This window comes from Peromyscus maniculatus, chromosome 23 (assembly GCF_049852395.1).
Source record: "Peromyscus maniculatus bairdii isolate BWxNUB_F1_BW_parent chromosome 23, HU_Pman_BW_mat_3.1, whole genome shotgun sequence".
In the NCBI taxonomy this organism is placed as follows: Eukaryota; Metazoa; Chordata; class Mammalia; order Rodentia; family Cricetidae; genus Peromyscus; species Peromyscus maniculatus.
In genome coordinates this window covers 28,043,300-28,057,187 of record NC_134874.1, presented here as the reverse complement: position 1 = coordinate 28,057,187, position 13,888 = coordinate 28,043,300, and the positions used below count along the sequence as shown (strand labels likewise).

General features: G+C 46.6%; 1 protein-coding gene across 19 annotated transcripts in view; it reads left to right on the top strand.

The window, feature by feature from the left end:
- Cux1 (cut like homeobox 1) overlaps positions 1 to 13,888 on the top strand; it is a 335,152-nt gene that overhangs the window by 197,561 nt on the left and 123,703 nt on the right. For all 19 annotated transcript variants that reach the window (XM_076560949.1, XM_076560948.1, XM_076560947.1 and 16 more), the window contains 3 exons: positions 2,294 to 2,431; positions 5,422 to 5,545; positions 12,851 to 12,927. In XM_076560949.1, coding sequence (XP_076417064.1) covers positions 2,294 to 2,431; positions 5,422 to 5,545; positions 12,851 to 12,927 — 339 coding nt within the window. The remainder of the gene's footprint in view (positions 1 to 2,293; positions 2,432 to 5,421; positions 5,546 to 12,850; positions 12,928 to 13,888) is intronic.

Below are 13,888 nucleotides of genomic sequence, written 5' to 3'. Positions count from 1 at the left end.
CCCTTGGGGCTGCAGACTCCAGCTCCACACATCCTAATGACACGTGGAGTAAACTCTGTGAACACATAGACATCGCAGAGAATTCCAGACTCTGGTGAAACAGCATTCGCAGAGCCATGGTGGGCCAGCCCTTGCTTCCAGGAACCAGGGGTGGTCTGAAAAATTAATGACCCTGGCATTGGAAAATTAAGTGAGCTCTTGAATATATACCCTCACTGATCTGCCATGTGTGCTGTTTAGCATTCCTTGAGAGGAGACTAAATCTCCACAGCCATCCCCAAGCGAGGCTGGCGCCCCAGCCAGAAATAGATTCGGTAATCTTTCTAAGCCCTGTGACTTGGGTATTCTACTCTCAGAATTCCAAAGGGTGTGTTCCCCTGGGGCCCAGCAGGTGGGTTGTAATTGCCTCCTAGACAGAAGGAAAATGAAGATCAAATTGACCCAGAGCATTTAGTGTCTGTCTTTCTTCTGCTGAGAATTCATGGGAAAGCCAGAGGCCAAAAGCCAGTCCTGTAAATTGCATGTCTGCTTTTTCCAACTGTATCTAATACTGAGTAACTCTACTGGCAGACATCATTCTTTTGGGGGAGGAGGGCCAGTCTGTGGGAGTGTGGATGAACGAACATCCCTATGGAAGCCAGAGGTCAACTTCAGGTATTGTTCCTCAGGAGCCAATGTCTCCCGCTGGTCTGGAACTCAGGAGTTCAGCAAGGCTAGCTGTCTTCACTGCACTATTAGGATTACAACGCCAACGCCAGACTTGGCTTTTCCTGTGGGTGCTGGGGACTCAGACTCAGGACCTTATGCTTGCACACCAAGCTCTTTACTGACTGAGCCTTGTCCCCAGCCCCCGCATGTTCTTCTGTTCACAAGGTCTCAGGACTGGCCCAGATGCTCTTCCGCTCTCTCTATTCTTTTTTTTTTTTTTGGTTTTTTCGAGACAGGGTTTCTCTGTGTAGCTTTGCGCCTTTCCTGGAGCTCACTTGGTAGCCCAGGCTGGCCTCGAACTCACAAAGATCCGCCTGGCTCTGCCTCCCGAGTGCTGGGATTAAAGGCGTGCGCCACCACGCCCGGCATCCGCTCTCTCTATTCTAATGGGGAACGTGGTGGCTTTCTAGCTGGCTGGCCACAGGCCTGCAGCAGGGTTAATGCTGGGTCACCCCCAGTTGTGCTTTATAGGGGTCTCCAGTCTTAGAACCATCAACCACACACCTCTGACTGTTCTTAACACCCATCATCAGTAAAGGAGGATGACAATTTAAAAAAAAAAAAAAAAAGACCATGTTGTAGGTGTAGTTCAGGGGATAGAGCATACACAAATTTCAACATGCTCAAAGCACTGGATCAGATACCCAGCAGCACATGATGTAGGTGTTCTGTTACATGCCTCTAATCCTAGCACTTGAGAAATGGAATCAGGGAATCCGAAGTTCAAGGCCAGCATGGTATATATGAGCCTCTGCCTCAAAAAGTAAAATAAAATAAAGGACCCTGTCCTTATAGAGCCCAAGGGTACTTTCCTCTCTCCAAGGGTTTTCATGTATAGAATAGTGATCACCTGGAGTCAACAGGCTTAGGTCCACTTTCTCTGGGCCTGCCAGCCAGTCAGGTAAACTCAGGCAAGTCCTTCCTCTACACTGAACTTCAGTGTACTTCTGTACTGTGTCATTGTGAGACTCTTGAAAGAAAATGTCCTGTCCCTATGAGTGTTCTGTGGCCTTTGTAACTCCCTTAGTTCCAAGTCCATCAACTTCCTAAACACATTTCAATAGAGGCACCTTTCCGTGGACTAGTATCCTCCAGAGAGGGCTCTGCAATAAGATAGGCTTCCCTGGAGCCCCTTCCTGGCCTTCAGTATCCCTGCATCTTTCTTTCTGTCTGACCAATGGATGGGAATCCTTAAAGAACCACACCCACCAGAGCTGGCAAATACCCTGAGTCCTGTCGCCACTCCATTTTCATATGTAAGGATCTTGGACTGGGTTCCTTCTTTATCAAACTGCCCACCTAGCCAGTGGCCAAGGGGGCTATGAAGGGGGAATTGAGGCCCCCAGAGAGTCTCCAGGAGGTGACTTCTGGATACTGGCCTAGAATTGACAGTAAGGGGATGGTGTGGCTCAGAGGTACAACACCTATTTAGACACCCCCAGTAAGGAACCTGGGGTGTGTCAGCAGAAGAGGACTTGCCTGGAATCCACCAGTGAGGGGCTGAGAGCATGGCTTGGTGGTGGAGTGTTTCCCGGATGAGGGTCTGGGTGCAGTATGCTGACCTGTGTTCTCCCATTGTGTGTAGATCCTGTGCCAGCCCTGGACCTCGGGCAACAGCTGGAAATAAAAGTGCAGCGTCTACACGACATTGAAACAGAGAACCAGAAACTTAGGGAAACACTAGAAGAATACAACAAGGAGTTTGCCGAAGTGAAAAATCAAGGTCGGTGGCAAATGCCTGCCTGGCTTTGCTCCCCCCCCCTCCGCCCCGCCCCCTTAATTGCCTTCTTCATGCTGTTGGAACTGGCTGTAATTGTTACCCTCCTCATGAAGCCAGGGCGGGGCAAGCAGCCGAATCTCTTAAACAAAGATAATGACACCGCCTAACTATGCCCCAGCTAAACTTTTCCTCCCCAATAACTACACAGGATTTTTATTGCTCTTGGTCTGGGCCGGATCAGGATTCTTTGGAAATTCCTCCTGTATCATCTTGTGATAGGATCTGTCTTTTCAAAGACTGATGTGTCGCCTCTGGGCGACACCTGTCAGACAGCCAGCTCCTGATCAAAGGGTCATACACAGTAAGTCATTTAGTAATTGCTACCGATCCATTAAGGCTCCAGACAAGACGCAGCCTTGCCAGTTGCGTGCTTACACACCATTCTTCCCATGTCGACCTCATCTATTCAGTATGGAGCTCGTGGAGAAAACAAAAAACCCAACAGGCTCTTGGCAGGGCTCCCTTGTGTCACAAGGCAAGGGAGGCAAAGGCTTTTCCTGATGGGGACAAACATAAAGAAATCTGCCCTATACCCAAAAGCCAGGTGTGTTCAAAATCCTAGAACCTTGTCCTGGCCTGGTGTAAGCTGCAAATCCAGCTACTTCGGGGGCCAAGGTAGGAGGATCCAAAGTCCAAGGCCTGCCTGGGTTACGGGCTGAGAGAGCAACTCAGTGAGAACTTGTCTCACAAATAAAAAGCAAAAAGAGGGCTGAGGATATGTGGCTCAGTGGTTGAAAATCTTCCGGCGAGGGACTGGGGGTGTGGTTCAGTGGTTGGGTGTTTGCCCAGCCTTGCATCCTCAAGGCCCTAGGTTCAATTCTCCATTAATAAAAAATAAAAACAAATAATACAAAAAGCCCAGAGCCTCCTGGCTTCCTTGTGTTGAAGAGAAAAACCCAATTCAACCGCAGTCACAAGGTTTTAAAGCAACTCCCAAGTTTCTTGTGTGTCTTTATGGGGTTTGTTTTAGAGACATAGGTGAAGGCTTAGGAAGAAGAAAGGGGCATCAACCTGGCTGGCTCCTGTATGCCCTGCTATTTAGTGAGCTTTTAGAAAACTAATCAAAAGCTAAATGGCTAGGATTGGGACGAGCATCCTTTTTGCCTTAGAGACTTGGAGACAGACTTGGGAGGGGGCACTGTCTGTGGGAAGATCCAGAAAGAAGCTGGGATGGCACAGGAAGAGTTCCAAGGACAAGCAGACCTGGAGTGTGAGGGCAGCAGGTTCCTCTCAGGGAACACTGACTGGAGCTTGAATCCATGGTGGGATGCGGAATATTTGGGGCTCAGATCCACTTGAGTCTGGTTCTGCTGAGAATATGATGACCTCTGGGACCACAGGGACAGCACTGCCCTGCTTAGAAGCCTGTTAGGGCCACAAAGCTGGGGTCCTGTGAGACTTTTCTCTCCCGTAGCAGCCCTCTGCGGCAGCTGCCAGCAGGCTTTGTTTCTTTCAAACTGCCCGATGCCTGGGTGACGGATAAATGTGTGCACATCTGGTTTGTGCACATACCTAGAGAAGAGTCTCCTCGTTTTTTTTACTTTAGCACCAGTGACCTGCCCTTTTTGCTGCCTCTGAGACAGGGGTTTTACCTAGCCCAGGTTAACCTCAAAGTCACTGTGTAGCTCAGGCTGGCCTCAAACTCAGTGTATAGCCAGTCTGATATCAGACTCACTGTAAATGGCCTTGGCTAACCACAAATTATTCTGTAACTCAGGCTGGCTTCAGACTCACCGTGGATTTGAGTCTATCCTCAAACTTACTATGAAGTTCAGACTAGCCTTCACCTAGTAATTCTCTTACCTCAGCCCCCTTCCAAATGCTAGCATTGCAGTCATGTGGCGCCATTCCAGTCCTAATTTGTCTTCAGTGAGTGTTCGTGGGAGCACACACAGTCCACAGTGCCACCCGGCAGGTGGTACTGTGAGAGCTAGGGCTACAAGCGCTGTCTGGCCTGCCACGTTCTGCTTCTCCGTTCATCACCTCACCTGCCCGTACCAGATTCTGGGAATGCAAAGAAACTCGGGTAGGCCTTGGAGGAGCCACTGCTTGTGGCTCGTGTCACAATGCTCAGTCCCACAAGGATGACTGTTAGAACAGAGGGGCACAGGTGGCGAGGACCCTCACCGTTCATTTTGACCGCTTGGATGTCCTCAGCTCAAGCCACTGAAGTGACTGCTGTCAGCTCATCATGGGCGGAAAGACACTTGGAAGAGCTGCCCCAGCCCTGCTGACACACTCCAGCTGGACCTGCAGGGGGCCCCTCCTCAGGCATCCTTTGCTACAGAGCACTTCCGGGCCCCTCCCAAACACCTGAGTGTCCTCCCACATCCCACAGGATCAGCTCTCTCTAGGGAGCCCTCATCCACCAAAGCTGGTGGCCAGGGCAGAGTGTACACCGACACCCAAGCTCCATGGTGGTTCCTCCTTCCCCAGCTCAGTGAGTGACACTCAGCCACAGCGCCTGGCACTTTCCATCCATGGGGAACAACAGCAAAGCTGCCTCGGCGGCTGACGGGGTCTGTGTCTGACCCGACTTCCAAAATGTTTGCACCCTTTCCATGTAGTAAAGTCTTTAAACCCACACCAAAACTTTATTAGTCTGCCCTCTGTAGAGGACCAATTTCAGATGCATCAGTAAGACAATATTATGTTTTACCATCGATTTCCCCCTTTTCTAAGTGTGCTGGAGGGACCACCACAATCCTTCCTGGCAAAACCCATTGATCCTCCCCAACTTGAATACTACAAGTTCAATTTCACATTGAGGGAGTAAAAGGTCCCCAAAGGGACTCATAACCATTGATTTTGTGTCAGCGTGGACAAGCTCGAGTTTAAAATACAGCGATCCCGGCAGGTTACGAAAGCCTGGTTCACCCAGCTATGAGGAACCGCTTCCCTTACTGTTGGTTTTTCGGTCTTTGATTCTGCAGAGGTTACGATAAAAGCACTTAAGGAGAAAATCCGAGAATACGAGCAGACTCTGAAGAGCCAGGCCGAGACCATTGCTCTGGAGAAGGAACAGAAGTTGCAAAATGATTTTGCAGAGAAGGAGAGGTGAGTTCAGCCTCACAGCTCCCATTGCCCCCACAGCACCAATAAATACTTCACCTCCAACCCTGATGTCACATGATAGTTTGAAAAATGCACATGTGAAATCAGCCCAGGTTGTTGACAAATGTCCCAAAGCTCCTGGGCAAAGTTTTGCTTGAAGGGCTAGGATGTGGCTCAGTGGTAGAGCCCCTGCCTGTAATCCCCCATGAGAGAGGCCTTGGGTTCCCTCCTCAACGTGACTGGAAAGTTTCATTGAACAATGACAGTGACCCTTGCTTCTTCGTTGTCAAATCCCTTGAGTGCAATGCGTCACTCTCCTCCCAATGGCCATGGTGCAGGGCTTCAGCCCTGCAGAGTGAGAACAAGGCTTTGTAAGCCAGACACAGTTGACAAGTGACAGCTGTACCTGAGCTGAGGCAGCAAGGGGCCGGGTCCCCCCAACACGTGCTCTCTGCCAGAGAGCCTCGAACTCCGTCTACCTTCGTTGACGTTGATATTTATGTGTCTCAAAAATAGTTTTTGTTTCATTTTCTTTTGCTTTTTTCTATTGCCCCAGTACCTCATAAAGCAAGGAATTGAGATTCCCTAACCCAAAAACCTGAAACATTCTTGACATGTAGAACTGTAAAGACTGAAAAGTTAAGCCTGCCCAGGGCTGCAGTACCTCCATACTTAGCATGTGCAGGGTTGTGGTTTCCATCCCAGCACCGAAAGGAACAGAAAGCTGAGGCTTTTTAGAGCACTCCAGTCCTGACACTTTCACCCAGTGCCCTCTACATGAGTGTTCCAGAATTCAAAACTCTCCAAGTCTGTCACAGCTGTGGTCCAGGCATTCTGGACGAGGGACCCTCGGCCTGCATCAGTGAAATGCACCAGTGCTGCACCTGACTAATGGCGGTTACGGCTTTCTAATGGCTTACTTTATTCCAGACTTTCCCCATAAATGAGTAGTTTTCCGCTAATGGAACAATTTAATGAAAATCAGATTTCTTGTAAAAGCTATGGGGACTCCTGAGCTTGTTAGTTCCAACTGTGTTCGTCAGATTTTTAAAAACTCTTTAGTTAAATTAAGATATTAAATTTTAGCACTAGCATGAGGAAATGCACATGCATTGTAACAGGAGGCACTAACTAGAATTACAGTTTCGAGTGAGTGGCTAGCTTTGCTCACAAGGGGTGTGGTGTGGGGGGAGTATGGGGGGGTGTGGTGTGTGGTTTGGGGAGGTTTGTATGTGTGTGAGTGTGCACACATATGCTATGTGTGAGTGAGGAGGCCAAAGGTCAGTGTCAGGTGTGGTGTCTTCCTCTGTCATGCTACACGTTTTTCTTTGATGCGGGGTCTCTCACTGAACGGAGCTTTCCAGTTCAGCTAGACCAATTGGTCAGGTCCTCGGCTTGTGTGGCAAACAATTTACCCACTTCGCCATCTCCCTAACTCCAGTGTGGTGTTCTGTTCTACTAGTGACCATTGACTTCATGGTCACTTTCACTAGCGTTCTATGGGGTGGCTTCAGAGAGACCCCAGGAGCCAGGTTCAGTGGCACACACTGTATTTCCTATATTCACGCATTTCAGGTAGGAGAATCATGAGTCCCTTTTGTGTTGGTTTGTGTTTTGGGACAAGGTCCCACTGTGTAGCCTTGGCTAGCCTGGCACTCACTATGTAGACCAGAATGGCCTCACACTCACAGAGATCCGCCTGCCTGCAAGTGCTGGAATAAAGGCACGCGCCACCACTCCTGGTGCTAGGCTGGCTAGTGGTGAGCCTGCATAGCAAGACCTGGTCTGCAAAAGCAAAAATAAAGGATGTCAGGTATCAGAACCAAGCTGTGGCTCCCTGGTAAAGCTCATGCTTAACTGCATGATGCCCTGGTTCAGTCTCCAGCACCAATATTAAAACAACAACACCTTATTCTAGTTACTTTTCTGTTGCTATACTGAAATATTCTGACCAAAAGCAGCAGCTTGAGGAGGAAAGAGTTTCTTTTGTCTTTTAGGTCACAATTCATCATTGTGTGAAGTCAGGGCAGGGACATGGAGCGGAAACAATAGAGGAATACTGCTTCCTTACTCATCCCAGAAGTACCTGCCCAAGGATGGTGCCACCCTTAGTAGACTGGGCCATCTCGCATTAATTAATAATTAAGACACTCCCCACCCCTAGCATGCCTACCAGCCTATCTGATCTAGGCAATTTCTTAATCAAGGCTCTCCTCTCAGATGACTCTAGGCTGTGTCAAGTTGACAGTTAAATCTAACCAGGACACCTCCCCTTTCTCACAAAAGCTTCAGGGATCCTGTGATGCTGACTTCATTGGCTCCATTTATGAAGAAGGAAAAGCTAGATGTGGTAGTGCATGCCTTTAATCCCAGAACCTGGGAAGCAGAGTCATTCAGATCTCAGACCTCTGACTTTGGGGCCAGTTTGGTCTATGTGGCCAGTTCCAGACCAGTGGCGGCTACATAGTTAGACCCTGATCCAAACACAAACAAGTGAAAAGGAACAAATATAAGGAAAATAGGGTCAGGCAGAGTGGCACATGCCTTTAATCTCAGCTTTCAGGAGATAGAGGCAGGCAGTTTATGTGAATTTGAGGCCAGCCTGGTCTACATGAGTTTCAGGCCAGCTAGGGCTACATAGGGAGACCCCGTCCAAACAGAAGGAAAATGAGAAGGCTATAAGACGGCTCACCAGGTGAATGAATGTCCCTGCTGCACACACCTGGTGACCTGAGTATGAGCAGTGGAACCCACGTGGAAATGGAAAGAGAGGACCAAGTCCACAGAGTTGTCCTCTGACCTCCACGTGTGCAACATGCACACAATCACAGTTAAAATCATTTCTTGCCGGGCGGTGGTGGCGCACGCCTTTAATCCTAGCACTCGGGAGGCAGAGCCAGGCGGATCTCTGTGAGTTCGAGGCCAGCCTGGGCTACCAAGTGAGCTCCAGGAAAGGCGCAAAGCTACGCAGAGAAACCCTGTCTCGAAAAACCAAAAAAAAAAATCATTTCTTAAAGAAGAAGGAAAATGGCCAGTGTGGTGGTGCACACTTAGCATCCAAGCATTGTAGATGTGGAAATGGGAGAATCACCCACAAGTCAGAGGCCGACAGCATGAGTTCCAGGTATGGTTGAACTTCAGTAGGAAATTATTTCTCATAAAGAAACATACAAAGGAAGCATGCTACACTGCTGATTGTGCAGGAAAATACAGCAGTCTAAACCCCTCACTTCCTACCGTGAAAACTGAATACAGGGATATGGGCCATCTCTAACCATAACTCTTCCTAGTCATAGAAATTATAATTCAGTAAAATTCACAACAACCTGAGCAAACAATACAGCATGATAAGAGTGAAAACTGCAGGATTTAAAGTTCCATACATGCACTGGCAGAGTGGTCCAGATTCCATCCCCTGCACCACTTACTCAAATATGTTGGCGCCAATTTTACTTCCAGCGCTGGAGAAGTTAAAAAAAAAAAAATCAGGAATTCAAGGTTATCCTCAGCTCCATAATGAGTTTGAGGCCAGCCTGGGCTACATGAGACCCATTCTCAAAAAAAAAAAAAAGTCATGTATAGTGTGATTGATAATATGCACCCTTTCAGCCTCATACATTATAAAAGTATGGAAATAAACTGAAATGGGAATGTGGTACTGCTCAGTTGAATTCAAATTAGGTAAAGGAATGGATTATATTAAAAGAGAATAATGTTTAGGAACAGAAATAAAAATAAAGTTTTGCCTTTATTACCAAAATCAGGTTGAAGCCAGGCATAGTGACTATGTCTGTAATCCCAGCAATCAGAACCTACAACAGGAGGATTGCCATGACTTTGAAGCTTGGTTTATAGAGAGAGTTTCAGACTAGACTGGGCTACAGAGTCTTAAAACCCTGATTTTAAAACTAAGAAGATGTCTTAGCATATCAATCCCTTGCTGTACATGTGTGAAGAACATGGTTTGGATCTCCAGAACCCACATAAAATGTGCGGGCATAGCAGTGACCTGTAGTCCTGGCAGAAGCAGAGGCAAACCCCTGGGATAAATGGACACCTAGACTAGCTAGAATTGTCGAGCTCTGGGTTCAGTTAGAGACTTTGCCTCAGTAAATAAGGTGGAGCATGACCAAAGGAGACACCCAACTTCAGTGTTTGGCCTTCACACACACATGTACACATGTGCACACGTCATACACATACATACACATACAAACGGTTTTAAAAAACTAAACTGGACTTGGAATCTAAATAATTATTAATTCATTATATACTGAAAGAAAACTTGGATACATATTTTAAAATTTTTTTGAAGTGGAAAAATTTTTATAATAATATCTGAAAAAGTATAACATGACCATCCAAAATTTAAAACAGAATTTTTAAAACCAATAACAGTAAAGTTTTAAGATATCAACAAAGAAAGAAAAATATCTTTATACTGTATAAATTAATGGGTGGGTTTTCTTTTATTTATTCATTTTTAATTATGTGCATGTGTACCTGTGGTACGGGAGAGTGCATGTGCTTGAAGGGTCCAGAAGAGGGTGTCAGATCTCCTGGAGCTGGAATTACAGTCAGTTGTAAGCAGTCTGATGTGGGTGCTAGGAACCACACTAAAGTCCTCTGGAAGAGCACTCTGTGTTCTTTATCAATGAGCTATTTCTCTGGCCCTCAATTTTCTTTTTTAATACATACATCCTTTCATTTATGTGTGTGTGTGCCTTTATGAATCTATGTGCACCGTGTGCATACAGTACCTGTGAAGGCCGGAGATGGCCATCAGGTCCCCGAGAACTGGAATTAGGACAGAGATGAGCTACCACCCATGATGGTGCATGCCAATAATCCCATCACTCAGGAGGTGTAGACAGGAAGATTGCGAGTTCATGACCAGCCTTGGCTACATGAGACCCAATCTCAGTAAACAAACAAACAAACAAAACCAATAACAAAACCTTCTGAGTAGGCAGAGTCCAATATTTGAGCATACTGAGAAAGCAATAAATATTGAGTTTGATTTTATCCAGTGTTGGCAGGGCTTACAAAAACTCATTGGCAGGAGTTTAAATTAGAGGATTCTTAATTGGAAGGTCCTCAATATCTATCCAAAAGAAAAGCAATTACATATGGCCTATGACCATTGAAATTGCTGTTAGAATTTTGTCCAAAAGTTTCACTCTCCAAATTAGCCAAGAGCATAGTTAACGAAATGTTCAGCAGAACAACACTAAACAGTCGTAGGTGTTTGTGGCATTTGGGTTCGATTTGCTCCTGAGAATGAGGGGTAGCAGTATGTGCTGCAGCAGATCACTTCCAAACATGGTGCTGCAGGGAAGGCAAGCTGCAAGCACGCATGCAGGAGAAAAGAATGGGTAACTGCAGGGCTTCGTGTCTCAAGACCAATACACAGGAGTGTGAGGTGGAGAGTTCTAGAGTTGGAGGCCAGCCTTGGCTAAAGGGAGCCCCTTTCTCAACCCTTCCCTCCACAAAAGAGGGGGAAAGGAATTTGTATTGCACCATAGCTTGTTATGTTTTAATTTAATTCATACATACTGTTACATGTTACTTTACTTTGCCCTGTTCCATGTTATTGTATGTGACATGTTATTCTGCAGCACAAACCTTGTCAGTCTGTTGTGTTAGTCAATTGCCTGCTAGTTTACATGCCTTGTATGTCATATAGTAGTTTGTGTGCCCTGTGGTATCTTATGTACACCATGTGCATTGTAGAAAGGTACAAGGGAACCCTGAGGAGTGTAAAATTAAAAAGGACTGTGGTTTTTATCCTCTTATAAAATTTGTTTTAAAAAACTTTTGGCGTGCCACCTTTAATCCCAGCATTTGGGAGGCAGAAGCAGGTGGATCTTTGTGATTTAGAGGCCAGCCTGGTCTCAGCGAGTTCCAAGATATCCAGGCCTATTTAGAGAGAGTCTGTGTCAAAATAAAAGAAACGAAAACCTTGGAGTCTGGAGAGGTGGCCCCGTTGGTAAAATGCTTGCTGCAAAAGCTTGAGGGCCTGCGTTCAGATTTTCAGTGCCCATGTGAAAAAGCCAGGAGCTGCTCCACAGCTGTACCCCAGGACTGCGGAGTGAAAACGGGGGACTGGTCGCTAGGCATCCTCCCCAGCAATCTAGCCACATCAGTGAGCTCAGGGTTCAGCGAGGGACCCTGTCTCAAAGAATAAGTGAAGAAACAATTGAGGAAGATACAGACATTGGCCTCTAGCTTGCACACATGTGTGCAGACACACACATAGATGATTATACAATTTTTAAAGTGGGATTTTCTTAAGATTTGTTTTTAACTGTGTGTATGTGTATGAATGTATGTCTGTGTGGGTACAGGTACCTGCAGAGGCCAGAAGAGGGCAGTGAATTCCATGGAGCTAGTCACCTGATATGGGTGCTGGAAAATGAAGTCTGGTCCTCTGCAATTTTATAATTTATAATGGTCCTCCCATTTTATAATAGACACACATGAAAATATTAGCAAAAATCTTCTATAGGTGACAGAAATTTGGCTCTTTTTATTTTTTTAAGCTGTCTTTTCTCTTTTTGTACCCCCAGGTTTATTGTGTTGAGCATATGTTAAATTCATATGATATAAAAATAATGAACTTATTTTTAGACTTTTTTTTCTGTAGACACGGAGGAAAGCATGTTATTTCTTGGCTGGGGACAGCATTTGGAGACCATGGGAATAGTAAACTGCTTTCAGATACTCAGAATCCCCAACCCCCACCCACTGTGGTAGCATTTGCGCTCCACTTTAGAGGAAAGGACAGCTGTCACATCTGTTTAGGACATCCTTTATGCCAACAGATTCCTTTTCTGTGTCAGCAGAATGTAAATGTATCATTCTTCTCCCTAACTTCCGAAAACAATGAGTGTGTGATGATGCTGTTTGATTTCTTTTTAATATCTGCTGTCTCGGAACAAGTTCCATATAGGAGAGCCTTCCACACTGATTGCCACACATGTCGGGTCCTGCTGGGTGCACACCCACGTTGTATAATTTGTGTTCACAAAGGTGAGGTGCAGAGGTTCGGACTAGACTGCGACGCCTGCCTCCAGCTGGGCCTCCCTGAGAGAGAAGAGGGCTGAGCAGTGGGGCGCGGGGTACACAGCCCATCTCAGCAGTCAAAGCAAGATGACCAGTTTGGCTTCATTCTCTCTCTCTCTCTCTCTCTCTCTCTCTCTCTCTCTCTCTCTCTCTCTCTCTCTCTCTCTCTCCCTCTCTCTCTCTCCCTCTCTCTCTCCCTCTCTCTCTCCCTCTCCCTCTCCCTCCCTCTCTCTCTTTTCCCAGAAAGCTGCAAGAGACCCAGATGTCCACCACCTCAAAGCTGGAGGAAGCCGAGCACAGACTCCAGACTCTGCAAACAGGTTCGATGCCCCCCGTCCTATTTGAAGCCACACAGGGAAGGTGGAAGTGGGCTGGGCGAGCATGGGCAGTCTCTTGGCCTGTTCCTAGCCCCTCTGTTACTTGTTGCTTCTGGGGATCCTGCAGTTAGGAACCTTGAGCCCACACAACTGAAGCCTGTGTCCCAGGCTGCTCTACCTGACTGCATTAGTCACTGCATTGAGTTGCTAATGTGGACGTGGGCGGCTCCCCTGCCTTCTCCCTCCCTGCCCCAGCCATCCTTCCTGTTCTTCTTTCCAACAAACACTTCTAAATCACCAAACTGTCAAGAACTGACATCTCATTTGGAACAATAATGGGGGGTAGGGGGGGCCTTAGTTCTACCCAAAATGAAGTTACGAACTGTTATAACAGAACCTTTAAATTCTAAATGATACCAAAAAAGGTTATACCAAAGTTTGCCTTTCTTTTTTTGTTTCCTTTTCTGAGAAGGAAGCAGCATGATATCTTTAAATGTGGGGAGAAAAATGAGAAGACATCATGATCCAACTTAGAACACAAATGTTAGAGGGACAAAAAATAGTTACAGCCAGTTTAACAGTCCAATGAATAAATGTCCAAAGCTGCAAACACCAAGCTACTGATGTAGCTCTGCTACTAAGGAGCATTTGCTTAGAATACCATCCGTGAGGGGCTGGGGTGTGGCTCAGTGGTAGAGTACCTGCCCAGAATCTCCCCGTGAGGGGCTCCAAGTGTGGGTCAACTGTAGAGCACCTGTCTAGCATGGGCAGAACCTTCGGTTCAGTCATCACCTTACACATGCACGTGTGTATATGCATATGCCACTTATGAATTCTAGAAAATTCTTGAGTCTAGTAGAACAGTGAGTGAAGGAGCAGGAAGCTCTCAGAGGCACTGTACATCTTAAAGGAAAGAGCTAACAGTTTTAAACAATCAGATTTGCAGGTAAATCAGATGATTTTG